This window comes from Rhododendron vialii, chromosome 2a (assembly GCF_030253575.1).
Source record: "Rhododendron vialii isolate Sample 1 chromosome 2a, ASM3025357v1".
NCBI lineage: Eukaryota > Viridiplantae > Streptophyta > Magnoliopsida > Ericales > Ericaceae > Rhododendron > Rhododendron vialii.
The window spans coordinates 45,373,030-45,396,726 of record NC_080558.1 but is presented as its reverse complement, the minus strand read 5'-3'; the positions used below and the strand labels follow the sequence as shown (position 1 = coordinate 45,396,726).

Here is a 23,697-nt window from a genome sequence, read left to right as displayed (position 1 = left end):
ATAAATTTTTAACTTAAAATTATCTTTTTAAAAAATAAGAACTTTTTTTTAGTTCTGGAACGGGGCCTAATTAAGCCCGGCCCAAAGGGAAGCGAAGGACTCAATCACCAAGCTCCCAATTTTCGTTTCCAAAATATATGACGTCGTGATCGTCTATAGGTACCAGAATAATGATTCTAAAACCACACCCACACACACACATGAGAGGTGAGTGTGAGTGTGGGTCTATAAATGAGCTTGTTCAATATTAGAGTTCCAAACACGAGAGAAATTTATCACTCTTCCGCCCAATTTCAGTTGTCCAAACACACATGCAGTAAACCGGCAGTACGGGCGGATAAAAAGGTGAGAGATTAACGGCCATAGTGCTCCCGCGCTCTTATCACTAAAAAGAGAGAACTGGTGGATACAGGAGAGAGAAAGTAGAGAGAGAGAGAGAGAATGCGAAGCCTATCGCTCTCTTCGCAGAGCGTGTTGCTGAGGACTCATTCACCGCCTCCTCCTCCATCTTCTTCTTCTTCACGTCCCAAACCTCTCAAATCGCATCATTTTTATCGATTTCCGAAGCTCTCTAGTCCCAATCCGAGCCTCTTTCTCTCAAGGTTACTTCGAATTCTAAACTTCCTTAATTTCCGCTTCCTCTGATTGATTTGTATATTGGTACTTTAAAATATAAGTAGAAGACTCCCTTAATTGTTGATTAATGCCATAATTGTTTCGGCAAGATGTAAACATTTTGTTTTCCCGTTCAATTTCAGGTACGCGAGGCAGCAATGCGTAAACCTATACAATGTGAGTTTCAATCTCTTTTTCGCGGCGTACATTTTTCATTAATTAGCATGCCGCTGTTACGCTGTAACTTTAATGGAAATTGCAAGTGGAGTGGTAGATAAGTGGTACAAGGCAGTAGGCACCATGTACTCTCATGTATTTGACAGGGTTCAAACCTCACTGACTGTAACTTCAGTAAAAATGCTGACTTTTACCCGGGAAAAAAAACTTTAATGGAAACCATCTCCGAATTCTTGATTTGTTGTGTTGACGTTGTCCTATGAAGCACGGGTACTTCGAAAATGTCGCCGTACTCGTACCCGTACCCGTACCGGGTACTGGTACGGCGTGGGTACGGCAAGGGTACGTTTTAGCCCAAAATGAAATTTTTTTCAAAATTTCTGGGATTTTTTTGTAAATAATTATAAAATGTGGGCTTATTGTGTAATTTATTTGTCATTTATAAACACCCCTCTCTCTCTTTGTCCATCTCTCTCTTCGTCTCTCTCTGTATATTTTTTTTATCGATCGGAATAGTCTATCTCTTTGTATATATGTACAAATGTATGCATGTGTAATGTATATGTATATATGTATCTGAAATTCTGAATACTAATAGATATGCAGTAGATATGCATATTTGTACTGATTTTGCTTTTTGTTGGTAAAATGGGTTTATATTTCATTTTATGCAATAAAAAATAGAAAAACATTATATATATATATATATATATATATATATATATATATATATATATATGCCGTACTCCCGCCGTACCCATACCCTACTTTTTTGGGGTTTTGCCGTTTCCTGTACCCGTACCCGTACCGTACCGCGTACCGCGTACCGGTACCCGTGCTCCATAGACGTTGTCAGACTGTTTTTCTACCATCTCTCCTAAAACCAATTGGTGTCAAGGAGGGCTTCAATTAAGTCTTTTATGGCATTAGTTACATTGTGTAACCAAATCCATAGAGCCATAGAGGCACTCCGGGCCCAACAGAATTTGGAGAAGTTGATGATTTTGCTCTATTATTGTTGAGGTATGAATATAGGATACAGTACTAACTACTAACCAACTGCACTATAATGATTTTTTTAGGGCGGCTGCAAGATTTTGGCTCAGGGTTGACAAATATGAATAATCTAGGGCTGACAATATTATTGAAAAATCAATTTAAACTTACAATGGTTGATTAATGATTTCATCAATTTAGACTTAGTTCTCAAAAAGGAAAAATAAAATAAAAAATTGATGTATGGCCTTCACTTATTTTCCAAAGTTCGGACAGTAATTTCATAGCAACTCTATAATGGAAGTTTATGTGCCCTGAAATCCATATTGGAGCTTCTGCCTTCTAGATAATGAGGGGATATTACATGAAACAGGTGTTTATCGGTTTCCTCTCACAATGAGGTGGGATATACGCCCGTTTCGTAAAATACTTTGACATAGCTAATTGAAGTTTGTTAAATTTGCATCTCAATTTCAAGAGCTGATCAGTTATCAGCAATACCAATAAACCTTTCTGTAATGCTGAACTGGTGATTAGTCAAACCCTTGTTTTTGTTTGTTAAAGTCTGATGATTCTAATGCAGGAGTTCATGTTCCTACATGGCAATGCATACAAAGTAATTGAATTGACAAACAATGTAGATGTTGTCAATGGTGTCTTGGACGAATTGCATTCAAAAAGGAAAACCAGAGGGAGGAATTTTGTACCTGGAGATGTCCCAGTTTCAGCACTCTATGGCTACCTAAAGTTTGTTCTGCTCTTTGGATTATTCACCCTTGAAGGCACTCAACAAGCAGTTGCTGGTTCAGATTTCACAAGTGGATTGCAATCAATGCCTTTTCTTGGGGACCTAGGCGATATTAGCACAGGTTTTGCTTCAGTTAGGAAAATCTCCCTTTAACATTCAAGATTGTTACACTCTTAAAGAGCAATAAAACTTTCTTTTTAATACATGTCTCACCCTGGCATAAGCTGGAAATCAAAGGGGCTTCTTGGGGTGCATTTGTTGGTATCGATAGAGGTTTCGTCTGCTAGTCCTGTGCCTCAGCTAAATCGAGATTCTAGGCTCACAGTGGGGCTTTTCAATCCCGTTAATTTAAATAGTATATTGGCTTTACTTTAATGCCTATACCCATGGAATAATTACAAATATGATATCTGAGGAAACCTAGCAATCAGAGTATGTTTCTCTTCACACGTGTTTTTCTTGTTCCTTTTTTTATGGAAGCTAAGGTTGCATTTGAACATTGCTAAGCGTAATACGAGTATACAATGCAGTGCAACAGCAACAAGAGCATCTACAAATTGGTTCCTCCAAAAATACGAATTGAAGCTTAGAAACCGTACTTCTTTGTCAAGGTCTATCCATAGTGGATACTTGTTGCCAATATGGCGTGACATCAAAATGGAGGCTAGATTGTAAAAACTACAAAGTGCGCAATGTGAATCTGTGGTTCTTAAGTAGACAAACAAACAAAAAATTCAATTTGGAGCTTCCATCAATTCTATGCGACCTCTTTAGCAGAGTATTTATAAGTTTTGCTGGGCAATTTGGTGTGCGGCATTCTTTCTCCTTCACCTGAAGGAATTCCATTTTGGTAGCATTTATTTTACAGTGTTTGTTATTTATCTGATACCCTGTCTAGGAAAGACACCCCTATTCAGCTTAACTATATGACTGCTTGTAAACTTCCACTCACTAACTTTAAGAAGTCACTCTTTATGTTGCAGGCATTCTTGCTTATATTTTTCTCTGAACTAGGGGACAAAACCTTTTTTATTGCGGTAAGCGGGAACTTATCAACTGTTTCATGGATGTATCTATTCATAAATGTTTCAAAATTATTCTTTCTCAATCAAAGCATGTTATTGTGCATGTACCTATTATGGTTGTTAGTAGCAGTTTTATGTCTCGTACATTCTTCTAATTCATCATTTGTCTGCATGTTGTTATCAACTAGATTGAATTTTGGATGTTTAATGTCTTGGGCAGGCACTTCTAGCAGCTAGGAATCCTGGTGCCGTCGTTTTCGTGGGGACTTTTGGCGCACTTGCGTATGTTTTTCTGTTTTTATGCTCGGTGATTTGAGTGGCATATGCATTTGAACCTGCTCGTACTGAAAATTTGTATCACGTAATTCTGATGCTTTAACCAGTGATGTCAGCAACAACATGGTCTCCCATGCTGTTGGCTAAGTATGCTTTTCTAAAATTTAGTAATGTGTAGCAGTCCCAGTGTTGCGAACTGTAGTTTACATGCATTCCTTCTGTTGAGAGGATATGGTTGTTCATCTGATAATTCATCATGGGATATTTACATTGAAATTGTTAGATAAAACATTTCAAGAGCTGTTTTATACCATCGATAACTGGACTAATGATTGTGCATAAATAGTGAATAATATTACAGAACCACTGATAAATTAGAGATGTAACTATCTAACTAAGTTATTGACCTAACTGTGTCTATGTATAATTGGCAGGGCAATGACAATCATATCTGTTGTTCTCGGGCGGACATTTCATTACATCGATGATATCCTTCCATTCAGGTGCTTGATAGATTCTTTGTGAATGTTCGCCTAAGGTTCCTAAACCTGTCATTATATCTGTCCATTCTTATGGAAGGAATATTTGGTGACATCTAATTTGTCCTGCCCATCATACATCTTTTGTGCGAAAAAATGAAGCAATAGTGAATGCCATTTTTCGAATTTTCTGTACCTGGAAAATAGTACAGTGATTTTATGGAAAGAATAGGAAATGATAGCTTGGTTTTGTTCACTTTTTGGTTTTCTGGGAGGTAGCTTCCTAATAAGATACTTAGATGATTGTCTCATTTCCCTGCATGTCTACGGTAATTACAGGCATTGCATCAGTAAGCCATCCTTAGGTGTGTAGCATCCCCTGGATATTTTATTGAGAAGATAGGCATGTGGAAACTTTTATGTCCATCTCAAAACCAATTGGCAATGAGTGGAGAGGTCCCAGATGTTATTAAGTGATCACCCATTCCACTCCCAAGCAATGTGGGACTCTATTTCCTTAACATCCCCCCTCACGTGCAGCCGTGTTTGAGGTCTGTCACGTGTGGCCACTTTTGGGTTTTTTCATCTTGCAGCCGTTTTGCTGGTCTGTCATCGTGGGGTGTGAATTGCGAATTTTTTAAAATGTGGGGGTGGAACGGGCCCCGCTCTGATACCATGTGGAAACTTTATGTCCATCTCAAAACCAATTGGCAATGAGTGGAGAGGTCCCAGATGTTATTAAGTGATCACCCATTCCACTCCCAAGCAATGTGGGACTCTATTTCCTTAACAAGGCAGGCCATTCTTGCTCTCTAATGTAACTAGAAATTAACCAAGTCGATTAATAGAAAATTGTGCTAATATGTTTTTCTAACTGGCAGATTTGGTGACACTGATCTACCTGTTGATGATATTGCTGCAGTTGTCCTTCTGGTAACTGCTGCCTTCATGAACAAAGTGCAACATACACACACATGCAAAGTGCAAGCATTATCTGGCATAAATTGATTGAAAACCAATCTACTTATTGTTATTAGCATCATAGATTTTGTAATTGCAGGTGTATTTTGGGGTTTCAACCTTGGTTGAGGCCAGCTCTGGTGACGGTCTTAAGGCAGAAGAAGAACAGAAGGAGGTGAATTGTTTCTGATAATTTGCATAACCTGTCATCTTAATCTTGACATTTTAGCACTTTCAAAACTATAACATAGATAGAAGGGTCTGCAACTGTAATACAGTTTTATATGCTAGATGACTTTATAGGAACTTTCTATATTGACCAATATACTTTCTTCTTTATTTTGACGCCATGTTTTTCCCTATTGTGAGACTAACTCAATCACTTAAATGTAAATCCAGTTATTATAGTAGATCGAGTGTTACTCTCTCCTTGTTAGTAGGTGGCCCTTTCAACCGTGTCAAACAAAGTTTTTCGGGGCTTGGTACTATAATTTTTTGGTTGGTTCATACTTCATAATAAGTACGAATTGTTGCAGTTAAGGAAACTATAGTTCGAAGTATGCACATTTTTGTGCTATATAAATCATCAAAATACCTAATATACCAACTTGCGATATGCATTTAGGGTATCAAGTTACTTTGACAGTTGAGTAAATGGAGCCCATGATTTTCCTTTTTCTTAAATCTATATACAACGTAGCAGATAACTCTTAAACTCACTATATTAAGTCAATACATTTCAAGGTCGCTTCTGAAAGTTATTCTATTAACTAACCACCTGTTTTCCCTTTTCCGCAATGATATCTCATTGAACAGGCAGAGCTGGCTGTTTCAGAATTTTCAGGAAATGGAGCTGGGATTTTGGCCACTGCTAATACAGTCGTTAGCACTTTCCTGCTTGTTTTTGTTGCAGAATGGGGTGATAAATCATTTTTCTCTACAATAGGTGAGTGAATGTTTTATTTGATAGTGATTGTACTTGTGGCTGCTAAGAAACTGCATATGAGATTGTCCACAATTAATGGATGTAGCCCTCGTTGCATACCTGAATATTGAAGTTCATTGTGTTTGATGTCCATTCAGTTTGTTGCCAATTTGCCTATTGAAGGCGGAACCTATCCCCTGTGGCAATACGGGAAAGAAATCCTTGGCTTGAGAAAACACTGGTTATGAAGACGATGATATTGAAATAGACAAATACTTAGTCTGATTATCAGGAATAAAAGGTCCTATAATGTTTTGAAGGACCACCTTTTATGGTGAAATGACAAGTAATGGGTAGATCAATGCTTTTGCCCCTGTTGGATAGCTGCTTTGAATACCTGCTAAATTTGTCGGTCTGTCCCAGATGGATTTTGGCTGCCTCGTAATGCAACATTCAAACTTTATCAAAATTTGATCTGGGTTGTTTTATGTTTGGAAGAGAAATTCACTCATATTTATCAAAGCCGAAATGTTAATTTTTGTCATGATTAGATTGCAGTGGTGTTGGTTAGAGGGTTCGTTTGCTATCCACCTAAGTAAAGAATGATTTACTATTGTCAATTTGTTTATTCCTTTTTGTTCTCGTGCTTTAACCTCTGTTTTCTGATATGAACATCTATATCTCCCTGATGGAGTGTTCTGGTTATGTTCTATGCTAACATGAATATTCTTCTTATTCAGCACTTGCTGCTGCCTCTTCACCTCTTGGAGTCATTGGAGGAGCATTAGCTGGTCATGGAGTTGCAACTTTGGTAATTTCTTAACTTCAAGAAAAATTGGGGTTGTCTCCCTAACGACAAATTACTACATCAGTAACAACAGTAAGCTCCTTCCATAAATAGAACGCAGGCAGGTTTTTTTTCAGCCGACAAAGTCATATGGAAACTTGCAGAATTACTCAATTTTGGAGCAGTACTTCGCATTTTGAAAGCTATTGTAATATTGAAAGATATACAAACGATATGTTCAACTTCAGTGAAATCGTAAGTAAATGAGAGGATTTTGCTTTTTGGCAGGGTTTTTGTTGGCCTATTAATTGAATGGACAGTATAACTGTATGAATGAGTCATGGTGTCGCAATTGATGAAACATTAGTTTATTTTTTCTTTGTTTTTTTGTTCTAGCATGCTGATGTTAGATTGATTGTGCTGATGCATTAACAATTACTTCATGCAGCTGGCAGTGTTGGGGGGTTCTTTACTGGGTACATTCTTATCTGAGAAGGTGAGAGGTTTGCCCGGACTTGTTAAACTGTTACCAATTCTATAGTCTTCTATTGTTGCTTGTTCCTAGCAATTGGCAAATCAGGTAGCACGTGAAACAAACTGGCTTCCGTTTGGTACAAATATTACATTCCAACATAACAAATTAGACGTAATGTTCGTACTTAATTATTAGTGTAATGTACATGATTGATTGCTTCAAATGGACAAACGTAGGCTCCAATCTGATGACATTATTGGGGGGTCAAACATCATCTGTGTTTACCACATTGGTTATGGCTTTTCCTCTTGCTTATGCTTGGTTATCTCCAGATTCTTGTCAAATCTTAACTTCATTTAGGAATTTCAACTCAAGATTACATCAGAAGATATTTGATATGTTTAAAATCACCTGCCTGGAATAGTTTCTGTAGGAAATAAAGTTCAACTACCTGCTACATAGAATCTAATCAAGGGTATTGATTTGCGCTTTTATATTTATCATGTTAAAAAGTAAAAGCAATGAAAATATTAAGAAATCTGTCATTGTCACCTTGTGCATACAGAATCTCATTTCTGAGCTGTTAGTCTCTAATCTCTGTGCATTCTCCTCTGCTGCCACAAATCCCATATGGTTGAACTGCTCAAAATCTCCTAAAGGCGGTCTTGCGATTCAATCTTATCTTCGTCATTTTCTTTTTCACTTAAAAATTGTTCTGTTGTTGCTTGTACAGGTAGTTGCCTATATTGGGGGAACTCTTTTTCTCGTCTTTGCGGCAGTAACATTGATCGAGATAGTAACTTAAGTTTAAGGGCATCCACAATTGTTCTTGTTGTTCTTCACAAATTGCAGGCATTTGTAGATTCAGTTGAACTGATTTTATTTCCTTGCACCAAATGGGATTTGAGAAATTCATATGAAATTTGATTTTCAATTTTTGACCTACTATGAATGATTTGAGTCATATTCTTTAAACAATTGTGTCTCTTGATTCGTAACTCACGGCCAGCAAGAGATACTATTAAATTATTATTTTTATTGTCTAGAACGTAAAACCTAACCCGGTAATGGTAAATTCTCTGATAATCTAAGAGAATAAAAGAAAAGGAATAATTTGGCGACCAAAACATTGAAAAATGGGTGCATACCTTGCTATTAATAATTTATAAACCACTTTCAGCATATAAAACTGAGAAAACTGAGAAATATTGAAAGCCTGGTTTCGGGACTATGGGAAACATGTTGCTTCCTACCAAAATTACTAATCAATCATACAATTCGACTATTGTAGTGTCAATGAAACATAATTTATCTAGTAGTTATATGATTTAATTTGGGTGTTTAGAAATATCGTTAAACAAAGTACTTTTAATAAAAAAATAAAAATTTGGTGTAAACTATACATACCCCTGGTTTAAGAGCGCAGAAGGGCTCTCTGGTCTTTGCATATCTCATGGAGGCGGCTGGAGGTGCCAGCATCTGGGTTGCACCAGAGGGGCTCACGGTGGTGGGCTATGTACATCACATTGCGCTCTAGTTGAGGACATAGGGATCCATGGGGGTGCCACACTTGGACCCGTGGTCCATAAGAAGATGGAAGAGGAGGTCATTGAGGTGCAGGGTATGGATTTTGAAGAACAGTAAACTGGAGTCAGCAGCTGTTGAAAATTTCATGGTGAACTGTTTAAGATTAGGCATGAAGACTTCGAGCTTCCGTAATATGTTTTGTGTTTTGCTCAATAAAAATGAGTTTATCTCATGTTTTGCTCAATAAATATGAGTTTATCTCATGTTTGATTTCTCCTCTTGCTCTTCCTATAAATTGACTTGTGTTTGTAAAGTACCCAAATATAAGGTGATCAGAGAGTGTGAAAAAAGTGTTTAGAGAAATCCAGTTTCTCAGTTTGTTTGAGTGTATATAATACAAAATTAAGTATGAGTTTGTGAAATACAATATCTGAGTAAAGTGTGATCATCCTTTGTTTGCTTTATGAATGTCGATGTTGTCAGACCGCTTTTCCACTATCTCTCCTAAAATCAATTGGTGGTAGGAAGGGTTTCAATTAAGTCTTTTATGGCATTCAACATCGCGCCCGTAAGTTTGGTTTTAGAGCGGTACGTTGCAGGAGTGACATTGTGTAACCAAATTCATAGGGGCATTTCGGGTCCAACAATCCCTCCCTCACGATGATGCTCCCGCGATTGAAACCCATGACTTCTTGGCTCTGATATCACTTGTCGGACCGCTTTTCCACCATCTCTTCTAAAACCAATTAATTGGTGTTAGCGATGGCTTCAATTAAGTCTTTTATAGCATTCGATATCGCACCCGCAAGTGTTTTTAGAGTGGTCGCAGAAAGTGACATTATGTAACCAAATCCATTGGGGCACTCTGGACCCAACAGATGCTATGCAGATGGCCCTAGCAGTTTTAATTGGAAATCTATTGGCATGCATTCTTGTTCTTTGCTTGTATTTTCTATATGCATCTTTTGCCTTGTCAAGCAAGAAGTATTCGAGGCACAAACCATGCAAGCATTTAGTCTTCTATTTCGATGACATTCTCTGCAATAGACAAAATGTTGCCAACGCCACGGCAAACATTGTAGCCGCTCGGAAGGGGTTTAACGGGACCATCCTAGCCGATTCGCCGTTGAAAAGAACAAAGACATCAAATTTAAGGGAACAAGTAATTTGTTAAAGTCCTGTAAGTAGACGCCGTTGTTAGATAGCTTTAGAGGTGTCAACTGAGCTGGGTCAACACGGGCAAGAAACGCTCAAAGGTCACCATGCGCAACAATACACGATATTAGTTGGCACGAAACGAAAGAGATTATATTCCGTTCATTGCCCCTCCGATTATCCAGTGTTGAACAGACACCCACTAAATTAATGACACGCGTCCCTACTGCAAGCGACGCAATGTACCTACTTAGTTATTAGTGTAATGTACGTGATTGATTGCTTCAAATAGACAAACGTAGGCTCCAATCTGATGACGTTATTGGGGGGCTCAAACATCATCTGTGTTTACCACATTGGTTATGGCTTTTCCTCTTGCTTATGCTTGGTTATCCCCGGATTCTTGTCAAATCTTAACTTCATTTGGGAATTTCTACTCAAGATTACAACAGGAGATATTTGATATTGTAGACACCTCATTCTGGACTGTCCAGATAACGTTATTTTCCGATCCTTTATTTCCCCAATGATGATTTTAGTCGAAAACAGTTTGAGGACAAAGGTGTGTTTGAGCTTTGAGCGCCCTTAACCTTTCTCAAACCCGTTTCAAACCTTTTAAACCAGAGCCAAACAGCCCCAGCAAAACCCAACTGGCATACGCCAGTGTATTGGACGCGTACGCCAGTTAGCTGCCACGTGTCAATCATCGACCGTTGACTCAGCTATCACTGGCGCACGCCGGTCCAAGTGTGGCGCACGCCAGTCAAACCCAGTCAAATCAACTTTATTCAGCCACATGGACGAGACTTTTGTGCCACCTTGACGTCGGCCACAGTAGCTCCTGATGATTATATCGGCCAGGCCCGCTCCCCCTCTCTCCTACACCCCCCATCAACTAGTCCCATGCATTTAATGCATGGGAAGGCTCTCTTCTTGACCCAAGCCAGCCAAACAGGCCTTAGCACCAGACTAATCTCAGTCTCTCTCCCCTATAAATACCCCCCTTGCATTCATTTGCAAGGGGTTAGCCTCATTAAGAAGCATAAAGCTCCCTTCTCCTCTCTTCTTGCTCTTCTTCTTCTTCTATTGAAAGAGAAAGGAAAGAAGCCCACATCCATTCACCCACTGATGCTCAGTCACCATACAACCTCCATCTTCAACCTCTAAAGTTCAACACAACCTTCAAACCTCAATACCAAAAGGTATACCACATTTACGTTCTTTTCTGTTTCCGACCCCTGAGGGGAACCAGTAAGGCCCAGGCTGGTAAACAATACTAGTCCTGGTCTTAAACTGGCGAAATACAACAATCGTATGAGATGGAATATGGCGCACGCCAGTACTCCTATGCCGTACGCCAGTAATGGCAGAACGAGCACTACTGGCGAGGGGATTATGGATCACTATTTCTATCATCTTATCTTTCTGTCAATCACCCTTGCATGCTAAATAACTAGTTTATTGCTTTCTGTATGTTTAGAACTGTTTAGATGTAGTAGTTATTGCTTACTCTTTGCTTGTTTAAAAGGCCTCTGGGATCCTTCTGGTCATGTTCCAGAGCCCAGATGATACAAAGCCAAGCATTGGATCAAGGTCAAAGTGGCGTACGGCAGTTTGTCCCAGGATCCAGTGGCTGGCCCATGCATCTTAGCTTAATCTTGGCCTCTTTCATGTCCCCACTCTGTTTAGGGGGTTTCTCATCTATTTTCATGGCTTCAAGCCATCTCATCTGTCTGTAAGTATATATTCCGCTTTATTCAACTGCATGGTTTGTCCTGGGTGTGCGCTGGTCCCTTTCCAGAGCCTAGAGGGTTGAAAACAAAAATTGAGTAAACAAACAAGTGGAGTACGCCACTTATGTTGTGGCGTGCGCATGTTGTATCAGCATGCAGTGGCTCGGCCAGTGCATGCTGACACAGAATCTGCTCGTGCCCCCTGCCAGGCAACGTACTTCAAGTTATCCAGTTTGCTCAGTGCTTGTTCTCAATCTATATTTAGCATTGCAATCAAGTCATCCATAAACATTTTGCCACATAAATCACAACTTGTTATAGTTTTAACCCCCGTTAACTGTTCCCCCGCCCTAACTGACTAAAAAATGATCAAATGAGAGAAAAATGCAAACGTTTTATAAAAATGCCCGAGTAGAGACCGATCTTCAGATTGGGCGAGAGGGGTGCCATAAAACCCTTCCCCTCTCGTAACCTGGCTCCCGAACTTCAGATATCGAAGGTGACGACGGATCAGTCTACAAGCCTTTTTCAAAATCAAACAAACGTGGCAAACGTTTTTCGAGTTCGGTTCCTTGGGTGTTCTCACCGCTAAAACCCGAGTGGCGACTCTGAATCGAGGCGTTTCGCCGCGCTTTTCCAAACAAAAAGGGCCGCACCCAATTTCACAAAGCAAAATTTCCGGGTAGCGTGCCCACAGATATGTTTAAAATCACCTGCCTGGAAGTCAATGGTATTGATTTGCGCTTTTATATTTATTAGGTTAGAAATCTGTCATCGTCACGTCGTGCGTATAGAATCTCATTTCTGAGCTGTTAGTCTTGCGATTCGATCTTTTCTTCGTCATTTCTTTTGCCCTTTTTCACTTAAAAATTGTTCTTGTTGATCTTCACAAATTGCAGGCATTTGTAGATTCAGTTGAACTGATTTTATTTCCTTGGACCAAATGGGATTTGAGAAATCGATATGAAATTTGATTTTCAATTTTTAACCCACTCTATATGAATGTCCAATTTGATTATGAAAGAAAGCATTCCATCACTCTGATAGGAATTGAATTATCAAAAATGGCACTTTTGCCATTTCAAAATTATGATACTATATGTGTTATGTATTTTAATTTGGGTGTTTAAAAATATCGCTAACTAGAGTATTTTCAATAAATAAATTTTGTGTGTAAACTATACATACCGCTAATTTTTCTGTTGGGTTTACAAAAGAATTTTTTTTTGTTTTGGTTGCCCCATGGTGGGGGTTGCCCAAGTCCCGAGGCTTGCGGGACTTACCGATATCTGAATGAGTTGATTTTACAAGATAAAACTCAATGAACCGATTAAGTTTTTACCGATATCGGAATGAGATGATTTTTTTTTACAAGAACTCTTACATATTTAAACAAATTGAACGGCTCCAATGGTGGGGGTTGTCCAAGTCCGAAGGCTTGCGGGACTTACCAATATCGGAATGAGTTGATTTTTACAGGATAATACTCAATGAACTGATTAAGCCTCTTTACTGATATCAGAATAAGATGATTATTTTTTTTTTTTTACAAGAACTCTTACATATTTTAAACAAAATTGAACGGCTTCGATCATTTGCGTCGAACTCCGATTAATTTTGTGTCAACTTATGTAAGGAAAACTGACGCCTATATATAGTACATCTTTGTTTCTCCTCTCTCTGTCTACCACTTTATTGTTTGTGCCGGCGCTCTAAAAGAGCTCTCTCTCTCTCTCTCTCTCTCTCTCTCTCTCTCTCCAACCAAATCCAAGGTAATCTTCAAATATCAATTCAAAACTCTGAAAATCGTGTTCTTGTTCATATTATAGATTTGCTTTATGTTAATCCTTTGCTTGGTGCACTCTGTTCCTTCTACACCTTTTCAGAATTCAATTTCCAACCATATGCATTTGTTGTTTTTCCTCTTCTCTGTTCGGCCTTCTTGTAATTTGGTTGGATTTCGCGGGGTTTTTCTGTAATATTGATTAAGCTCTGAATAAGAATTTCAAGTATTTTCTGAAATTGGAAAAATATGATCTTCTAATCGATCAGCTACATCCTCTCGAAATGAAACCAATAGAGATGGATTTTTATTTGCTTTTGCAACTGAAGACCAGAAGAACTTTTTTGTAAACAACCAAACGGAGACGTTTCTTGTTTAAACGAAATTGTTTTTCAACTTTGCCATTGAAAAACGCTTTGGTGTAAAATGTATCTTGTCTTGTAAATAAAAAGAAGGCATATTTCCCAAAATTGAATAGAGCCGTTGTTGCAAATCAAATTCCGAGTATAACTTTGAAAATCTTCATTTATTAAGAAAGTTGAAGAACCCATCATTTCAACTTTGCCACTAAAAAACGCTTTCCTAAAGAATAGATTCAGCGAAAAAAAAAAAAAAGGAAGAAGATTTCTTGAATTGGATAAATATGATCACTTCTGATAATGATATGAATCAGTGATTTTAATTTCTTTTCGCCACTAAAAACCAAAAGAACTAGCTAATTATCCTTCTGTACTTCTAGAATCCTCCCATTCTGAGACACAAGCAATATCGGTACAACTTGGCGCAACTAATCATGGGACCGATAACATGACTGGCCAAGGGCTAACTGGAACCTGCCTGCTGATTAATTGGATGTAATTGTTACACAAAGTGATGTTTTCTTCAAAAAAATTGTGTTTAAAATTGTTAAATTTGCAGGTCACTGACCATATATGATGGGACAAACGGAGCGTGCAGAAGGACGCACGGATTTCTGTATCGCCCACGGTGGCGGGCGGCGGTGCAGTCAAGAAGGATGTGGGCGTGCCGCCAGAGGTAAAACTGGGTTGTGCATTCGGCATGGTGGCGGCATGAGATGCCAGAAAGAGAACTGCACAAAGAGCGCAGAAGGGCTCTCAGGTCTTTGCATATCGCATGGAGGTGGCCGGAGGTGCCAGCATCCGGAATGTGCCAAAGGGGCTCAAGGTAGCACAATGTTCTGCAAGGCGCACGGTGGTGGCAAAAGGTGCAAGTTTGAAGGAGGGTGCACCAAGGGTGCAGAAGAGAGCACACCTTTCTGCAAGGAGCATGGTGGAGGGAAAAGGTGTTCATTCGAAGGTGGTGGGGTTTGTCCGAAGAGTGTGCATCGTGGGTTTCAATTCTGTGTTGCACATGGGGGTGATAAGAGGTGTGCTTTTCCGGAGTGCACAAAGAGTGCCCGCGGGCGGACCGACTTTTGTGTCCGGCACGGTGGGGGAAAGAGGTGCCAATACGAAGGGTGTGCAAAGAGTGCACAGGGAGCCACTGATTTTTGCAAGGCACATGGTGGAGGTAAGAGATGCTCTTGGGGCCAACCTGAGTCGGAGTTTGGCCAAGGTGAATCACCATGTTACTTATTTGCTAGGGGACTGACCGGGCAATGTACATCACATGGCGCTCAGCTGGTTCAGGACACAGGGGTTCATGGGGGCGCCACACTTGGACCCATGCATGATCCATGAGAAGATGGAAGAGGTCGACACTGCGATGAAAGGTATCAATTGAAGAAAACTAAACTTGAGTCCGCGGCTAGCCCTTGAAAAACACCTGGTGAACTGTTTAAGATTAGGCTTGATGACTTCGACCTTCTGTAACATGTTTTGTGATTTGCTCAATAAACGGGAGTTTATCGCATGTTTGATTTCTCCTCTTGTTCTTCATATATATAATAGGCTTGTAATGTGATTTTAAGTTGTCAATCCTCCTCTGTTTGCTTGGGAAATACAATATCTATCTGAGTGTGATAAAAAATTGTAAACTGTCAATCCTCCTCTGTATGCTTTATGAATGTCGATGCTATGTGAAGATGGCCCTAGCAGTTTTTAATTGGAAATCTAGTGGCGTTCTTGTTCTTTGCTTGATTTTTCTATCTGCATCTTTTGCCTTGACAAATATATGACGAAAAAGGCACCTTTCTCTTCACTAGTACGGATGTGCAAACACTGGTGTAGATACATTGGTCACTTCAACTTTTCCACTAAAAATTACTTTTTTGAAAAATAGATCCTTCAAAAGAAGATATTTTCTTGAACTGGATAAATATGATCGCTTCTGAGAATGAAAAGAACAAAGACAACAAATTTAAGGGTTAATATCTGTAAGTAGACGCCGTTGTTAGATAGGTTTAGAGGTGTCAACTGTGCTGGGTTAACACCTGCAAGAAACGTTTAAAGGTCACCATGGGGCGCGACAAATACAAGATATTAATTGGAACGGCATGAAACGAAAACATAGCGTGTTAGTGAACTGGGTTGAGCTAGCCATCGATCGTTTCAAGGCACACAACATGAGCACATTTAATAAAGCACATACAAGGCACGATAACATGCTCAACACTAGCATAACATGGGCATGCCACTAGTTCGGATATACTGGCTTTCTTAGTATAAATGAGATTAAACTCATACTACAATTAATTCAGTTATGCAAAAATAATCTCTCTCTCTTTTTTCCTTCATACAAACAATTACATAACTTGGACAGTACTATTGGTTTTTAATTTTCTTTTTAGGATTTCGGGGTTACGCCTTATAAAAAGGGTTATAATCTATGTTTTATGTAATTTTTCATCAATAATATTCAGAGTTTACTCTATTCTTCTTGTGGATTCAAGAATTGTTCGTGTGACTACGAGTACCTATCTCGTTTGCAATAATAAGCTAACTACTCTCTCGTGAATTTCACTGTTTTAATATCTCACACATTTAATTTAATAGTACGCTAACTATTCTCTCGTAAATTCCGCTGTGACAAATTTATTATACGAGATGTATATATGTGTTTGCGCGCTCGCGTCTACCACTAGATTACCAATCAAGCTACTACAACGTCTTAATTAACACAATAAGCTTAATTAATTATCCGGCCGGTTTGTGATCTCATCATGTTTTAAGCTCCTATTAGAGGGAGAGAGAAAATAAAACAGAGAACTTTGATAACCCTTTTCCGTTTTCTTGGGCTTTGTGCCAGCACTCTAAAAGCGCGCTCTCTCTCTCTCCAACCAAATCCAAGGTAATCTTCAAATATTGATTCAAAACTCTGAAAATTGCGTTGTTCTTCATAGTATTATAGATTTGCATTCTGTCAATCCTTTGCTTGATGCACTCTGTTCCTTGTACGCCTTTTCAGAAATACTATTCAATTTTCAACCACATGTATTTGTTGTTTTTTCTCTTCTCTGTTCGGCCATTTTGTGATTTGGTTGGATTTCGCGGGGTTTTTCTGTACTATTGATTAAGCTCTTAATAAGAATGTCGAGTATTTTCTGAAATTGGAAAAAATATGATCTTCTAATCGATCAGCTACATCAATATCTGGAAATGAAATGAATACAAATGGATTTTTATTTGCTTTTGCAACTGAAGACTGGAAGAACTTAATGAAAGCTTTTTTCCTCGGTTTTGTAAACAACCGAACGGTGACGTTTGTTGTTTGGAAAGGATGATAAATTCACTTCAGAGTAACTTTTATGTTGTTCAGTTTCTAAGAAAGTTGTGAAACCTACAACTTCAACTTTGCCATTGGAAAACACTTTCGTGTGATCTTGTAAATAAAAAGAATGGATATTTCCCAATAGATATTTCTTAAAACTGGATAGAGCTGTTGTTGCAAATCAACTTCCACGCAACTTTGTTAATAGGAGTATTTGAAAAACCCATCACTTCAACTTTGTCACTGGAGAGTATTTTTCTGAAAAATAGATTCTGCAAAAAGAAGAGATCGATTTTCTTGAATTGTATAAATATGATCACTTCTGCCAATGTGTTCTTTGAAAAAGTAGTGTTTAAAATTGTTAAATCTGCAGCTCACTGGGCTAATTGCTATTATGGCTTCACTGGATAGTAAGAGGTGTGCTATTCCGGAGTGCATAAAGAGTGCCCTTGGGCGGACCGACTTTTGTGTCCCGCACGGTGGGGGAAAGAGGTGCCAATCCGAAGGGTGTCGAAAGATTGCACAGGGAAGCACTGATTTCTGCATGGCGCACGTTGGAGGAAAGAGATGCTCGTGGGGCCACCCCGAGTCGGAGTTTGGTGAAGGTGAAGGACCATGTTATTTATTTGCTAGGGGAAAGATCGAGCTATGTACATTACATGACGTCGGACACTTTCACTATTTCAGCCTTATGAAAAAATTAACTATATCTTTTTATTTTTTTCTTTTTCTTTTTTTGTCTTCATACAATCAACTATATCTCACTATTCCGGCCGGTTTGTGATCTCATCATGTTTTAAGCTCCTATTAGAGGGAGAGAGAGAATAGAAGAGAGAACTTTGATAATCCTTTTGCGTTTTCTTGGGCGTTATGCCTTTGACCTAATCAGATACTCCCTTCGTTCCAAAATGAGTGATCTTTTTGAAAAAACGTGTCATTTTCAATTGCTTATATCTTTCAATATGAGTATTAAAAAATATGCAATATAGATCTTGTTTGATAGATTTTAATTAGTTCTATTAAACAAAGTTTTCAAAATCACATAAAATTTCATAAATCGAAAGATATAAGTATTTTAAAATAGCACGAAATTCCAAAAAAGCTACTCATTTTGGAACAGAAGGAGTAGTATTTCTTAGAAAATGGATTGTATTTTGGCCCAAAAAAAATTATCACCATCTCTTTTTTTCTTTCTTTTTCCGGCAATTATCACACTCTTGAACTCCTTTATTTATGCAAATTGGATACTATTATCGCACTATCGCGGATGGCGTGCACTCTAGGGCGTATCACAGCCATCCATGAGTGTCTTTAACTGTCCAGATTCAAATGAAACTTTTTTGGAAAATTTTGCCGAATTTTTTTTATTTAAATCCGAACCTTTGAAAATACTCACGGATAGCTGAGATTTGCCCTGCAGGATCTCCGGGTCCTTCCGGTTCCATACTACTATCCATATGAACTAGTATCATATACTCCATCTGTCCTTTTTTAAATATCCCAGCTTGACTTTCACGAAGATTTAGGAGTCAACATAATTGTACCTCCAAAATATTACTTTTTATATTTATCCTCTATAGAAACATCATCATTACGCTTTTACTCATCAACTTTTCAAAAGGGAATCTACTTTTAAGGGCAAAATAAAAAATGTACCAATTTTTACCCTCTAACTTTATAAAAAAACACTTATTTAGAAACAGTCCAAAATAAAACACAGAACACTTAAAAATGGACGGAGAAAGTAGATACTAGTATTCATATATATCGTTTCTCTTCTCTCTGTCTGTCACTTTATTGTTTGTGCCGAGATGCTCTAAAAGCGCGCGATCTCTCTCTCCAACCAAAGCCAAGGTAATCTTCAAATATCTATTCAAAACTCTGAAAATCGTGTTTTTCGTCATATTATAGATTTACTTTATGTCAATCCTTTGCTTGATGCACTCTGTTCCTTCTGCACCTTTACAGAATTCTATTTTCAACGACATGTATTTGTTGTTTGGAAAATTCTAAAATTAGCTCAATGGACTGAAAATAGTGAGTGTGTGAATATGTATTAAAAGGTATAAAAAATACGCAGAAATACGTATTTTCCTTGTCTTCTAGTGTGCTTATCGTTAACCTAGTGGGCTGACAATAACAGGACCGATATTTTTCCTCTTCTCTGTTCTGCCTGCCTGTAATTTGGTTGGATTTCGCGAGGGGGTTTTCTGTAATATTGATGCTCTTAATAAGAATTTCGAGTATTTTCTGAAATTGGAAAAATGTGATCTTCTAATCGATCAGCTACGTCCTGTGGAAACGAAATGAATGGATGGATTTTTCTATTCTTTTGCAACTGATTAACTGAATACCAGAAAAACTTAATGTGAAAGGTTTTTTCTTGTATTTGTAAACAACCAAACGGTGACGTTAGTTGTTTGGCAAAGGATAAAAAAATTAACTTCTGAGTAACTTTTGTGTTGTTTTTTTTTTTTTTAATCCTACTTTTGTGTTGTTCAGTTATTAAGAAAGTTGTGAACCCGCAACTTCAATTACTTCTCTATGGAGAAACACTTTTGTGTTAATTATATCTTGTAAAAAAGAAGGGATATTTGCAAACAGATACTTACAAAATCTACACATAAATTCATCACTTCAAATTTGCCACAGGAAAACACTTTCTTGAAAAAAAAAAAAAAGATTCTGCGAAAAGAAGAGATTTTCTTGAATTTCTTTTCACTACTAAAACACAGAAAAACTGATTATCTTTCTGTACTTCTAGAATGGTGAAATCTCTACTTGAACTTGTTCTTTCCATGCGCGTGGATGTAATTGTGTTAAAAAAAGCCAAGTGATAAAAAGTAGTGCTTAAAATTGTTAAATTTGCAGCTATATAACTGGGCTAAGTGCTATTAAGGCTTCAGTTTTTCATCAGGATCAAGTCCTTGTTGGTTATGTGGACTCTCAATCTTAGTAGCACGAAGAGGGGGCGGGGGCGGGAAGGCACCTAGAAGCTCCTAAGGTTGGGAGTGCCTAAGGAGCGTATATAGATTATAGAAAAATATGTATATAAAATACTTAACCATTAAAAGAAAAGTGATACTTACTGAAAATTTTCCCAATCTCAAAGTGCAATTATTGGAAGTTATATAATTCTCAATTTGCAAAACTTCTTAACTAATATGATTCTCATATTGTTATATCCACAATGGAATAACTCCTTTAAAAGTAAGAGAATAATTGTCTTACCCGATAAGCTCTCATCTCAGTTAGGAGCGAGCTCCCGTCAAGCTCTCATTTTGGGAGTGCTGATTCGAGCTCCCGTCTAGGGAGCGCACCCATTTTAGAAGAATCCTGCAACTAAGCTCTCAATTACAAATAGTAGGGTTTTTTTTAAATTTTTTTATCAACTACAAATAGTACTTGTTTTTCTTTCCATTTCCTTTTGCTTCTTCCAAAGGCCATTATGTAAGTGGTTACTCAAACCGTCCATCATCCGGTCAAGATCCGAACTGTTGATTGCCAAGATAAACGGTCGGATCAAGCTGCTCGCCATCGCTTGTCAACATCTCCTGCTTATTGTGAATATCAAATTTAAAAGTTCTTTTTTTTTCTCATTTTCCAAATATTCCATTTCTAAACGATTTGAAAATACGCATCTAATTGCAAATCTGAAAATCAAAGAAAGTTAAATAGCCAATTACTGTTGAGAGCCTTTTTCACTTCTAAGGAAAAGTTGTTTACAAGGTAGTGGGGTTCGGCCGGACTGATCGGAGAGGGACCATGATGGCACCCAATTCTGTGTTGCATGGTGGTGGACCTGGTGGTCGACGATGCCAAGAATTGGGGTGTACTAGAAGTGCCGAAGGTCGCACGGATAAGTGTTTTGGCCACGGTGGCGGGTGGCAGTGCAGTCAAGAAGGATGTGGGCGTGCCGCTAGAGGTCCAACTGGGTTGTGCATTCGGCATGGTGGCGGCCGGAGATGCCAGAAAGAGAACTGCACAAAGAGTGCAGAAGGGCTATCTGGTCTTTGCGTATCGCATGGAGGCGGCAGAAGGTGCCGGCATCAGGGTTGCTCAAGGATGGGATCAAAGGGGTCTAGTAGCGGCAGCCGCCACGACAAGAATTTTAAAAAATGTAATTATTATATGTAAAAAAAAATCTCCAACTTATATATTATCCCCACTGCTAGGTTTTTTTATTATTTTTATCATATACTTGTCATAAATCTTCTATTTTTTTAAGAAATGAGACCCCAAAAAATATTCTAAAACTAAATTCAATAGGCCAAAGTGAAATAATATAAATGATGATGTATAATTAAGAAAAAAAACTTCACATTCTAACCCTAAAATAACTTAAACTAAAAAATTAAGAGAATTTAATCATAATGCCACTCCCAAAAGAGGGTGCAGTTATCAATTTGAAAAATCTATATAGAGATTTGGGGAATGATATTATAAATTCGGGGAGTGACATTATCTTTATACATACTGATACTCTAGATTATCAATGAAGGAAACATGGTAATGTGCACATAAATTGAATTGAGTCTCTAAGTCTGCCCTCTTTTATGCCATTTGGCTTTGATTTAGAGGTATGGTTCTGCAGCAAAATAGGTATGGAAGGCTACTGTTTAAGTGGTATTCTGATAGCAGTCATTTTGTGCATATTACCAAAGGTTAGGTATGTCTTCAATCCTTCCCCGCCCATAGCCCCATGTAGACACCCCATTCTGGACTGTCCAGACAACGTTATTTGTCGATCTTTTATTTCCCCGATGATGATTTTGGTCGAGAACAGTCTGAGGATAATGGTGTGTTTAAGCTTTGAGCGTCCCAAACCCCTTTTCAACCCCATTTCAAACCTTTCAAACCAGAGCCAAACAGTCCCAGCAAAATCCAACTGGCACACGCCATTGTATTGGACGCGTACGCCAGTTAGCTGCCACGTGTTAGTCATCGACCGTTGACCCAGTTATAATTGGCGCACGCAGGTTCATATGTGGCGCACGCCAGTCAATTCCAGTCAAATCAACTTTATTCAGCCACTTGGGCGGGACTTTTGTGCCACCTTGACGTCGGCCACAGTAGCCCTTGATGATTATATCGTCCAGGCCCGTTCCCTCTCTCTCCTACAACCCCCATCAAGGCAAGTCCCATGCATTTAATGCATGAGAGGCTCCCTTCCTCCTCCAACCAGCCAAACAAGGCCCTAGACCAAACTGATCTCAGTCACTCCCCCTCTATATATACTCCCCTTTCACACTCTTGCAAAGGGTTACCAAGTTCACAAAGGGTTGGCCTCATTAAGAAGAAAAAAAAGCTCTCTTCTTCCTCCTTCCTTGCTCTCCATCTCTTTTTCTCCCATTGAAAGAGAAAGGAAAACAGCCCACTTCCACACACCCTACTGACATCCAGTCACCATCTAGGCTTCTATCTCCAAGCTTTAAGTTCAACACCACCTTCACTCCTCAAATAAAAAGGTATACCACCTTTGTGTCCCTTTCTGTTTTTGGGCTCCTGAGGGGAACCAGTGAGGCCCAGGCTAGTAAGTAATACTAGTCCTGGCCTCAAACTGGCAAAATACGACAAACGTATGAGGTGATACATGGCGCACGCCAGTAACCATATGCCGTACGCCAGTCATGGTAGAACGAGCACTACTGGCGTGGGGATCATGGATCACCATTTCTGTCATTTTATCTTCCTGTCAATCACCCTTGCATGCTAAATAACCAGTTTACCGCTTTCTGTATATTTAGAACTGTTTAGATGTAGTAGTCAATACTCACTTCTTATCTGCTTAAAAGGCCTCTGGGATCCTTCTGGTCATGTTCCAGAGCCCTGATGATGCAAAAGCCAAGCACTGGATTAGGGTCAAACGTGCGTACGGCAGTCCATGACTGGCGTACGGCAGTTAAAGCTAGGATCCAGTGGCTGGTCCTTGCATCTTAGTTCAGTCTTGGCCTCCTTCCTGTCCCCACTCTGTTTTAGGGGGTCTCTTGTCTATTTTCATGGCTTCAAGCCATATCATCTGTCTGTAAATATATATACCCTGCTTATTTAACTGCATGGTCTGTCCTGGGTGTGCGCTGGTCCTTTTCCAGAGCCCAGAGGGTTGCAAACAAGGACTGTGAAACTGGATGAGTGGAGTACGCCAGTCTTATTGTGGCGTGCGCAAGTCAAATCAACATGCAGTGGCTCGGCCAGTGCATGCTGGTAGAACTTGCTCACGCCCCTGCGGGGCAGCATACTGCAACTTGTCCAGTTTGCTCAGTGCTTGTTCTCAATCTATATTTAGCATTGCAATCAAGCCATTCGTAAACATTTCGTCACATAATTGCAACTTGTTACAGTGCTTTAATCCCCATTATCTGTTCCC

The 23,697-nt window shown here is 38.9% G+C and overlaps 2 protein-coding genes and 1 non-coding gene across 3 annotated transcripts; all 3 read left to right on the top strand.

The window, feature by feature from the left end:
- The first annotated feature begins 268 nt into the window (after positions 1 to 268).
- On the top strand, positions 269 to 8,438 carry LOC131315050 (GDT1-like protein 1, chloroplastic). Its single transcript, XM_058344110.1, has 12 exons — positions 269 to 602; positions 759 to 792; positions 2,372 to 2,668; positions 3,520 to 3,573; positions 3,782 to 3,843; positions 4,272 to 4,340; positions 5,198 to 5,249; positions 5,377 to 5,451; positions 6,093 to 6,222; positions 6,942 to 7,012; positions 7,437 to 7,484; positions 8,197 to 8,438. Exons 1-12 carry the CDS (start codon positions 442 to 444, stop codon positions 8,266 to 8,268), a joined length of 1,125 nt encoding a protein of 374 aa, XP_058200093.1. The 5' UTR covers positions 269 to 441; the 3' UTR covers positions 8,269 to 8,438.
- Positions 8,439 to 8,867: 429 nt separating this feature from the next.
- LOC131317597 (probable WRKY transcription factor 19) lies at positions 8,868 to 15,732 on the top strand (the record flags this gene model as incomplete). The annotated part of the gene is made up of 3 exons (XM_058347132.1): positions 8,868 to 9,103; positions 9,969 to 10,152; positions 14,594 to 15,732. Coding segments are annotated over 3 exons (1,188 nt in total), but the record flags the coding sequence as incomplete, so codon positions are not given.
- A 6,091-nt stretch (positions 15,733 to 21,823) lies between these two features.
- On the top strand, positions 21,824 to 21,931 carry LOC131318229 (small nucleolar RNA snoR100). The gene has a single exon (XR_009197564.1). It is a non-coding gene; the product is annotated as a small nucleolar RNA snoR100 (small nucleolar RNA).
- The last annotated feature ends 1,766 nt before the right edge of the window (positions 21,932 to 23,697 follow it).

Bases quoted from the DNA above. Each gene is read 5' to 3' on its own strand.
- LOC131315050 (XM_058344110.1), top strand. From the start codon at position 442: ATGCGAAGCCTATCGCTCTCTTCGCAGAGCGTGTTGCTGAGGACTCAT. The intron at 4,341-5,197 runs GTGCTTGATAGA...TCTAACTGGCAG, and splicing joins GATGATATCCTTCCATTCAG to ATTTGGTGACACTGATCTAC. The intron at 7,485-8,196 runs GTGAGAGGTTTG...TTGCTTGTACAG, and splicing joins GTACATTCTTATCTGAGAAG to GTAGTTGCCTATATTGGGGG.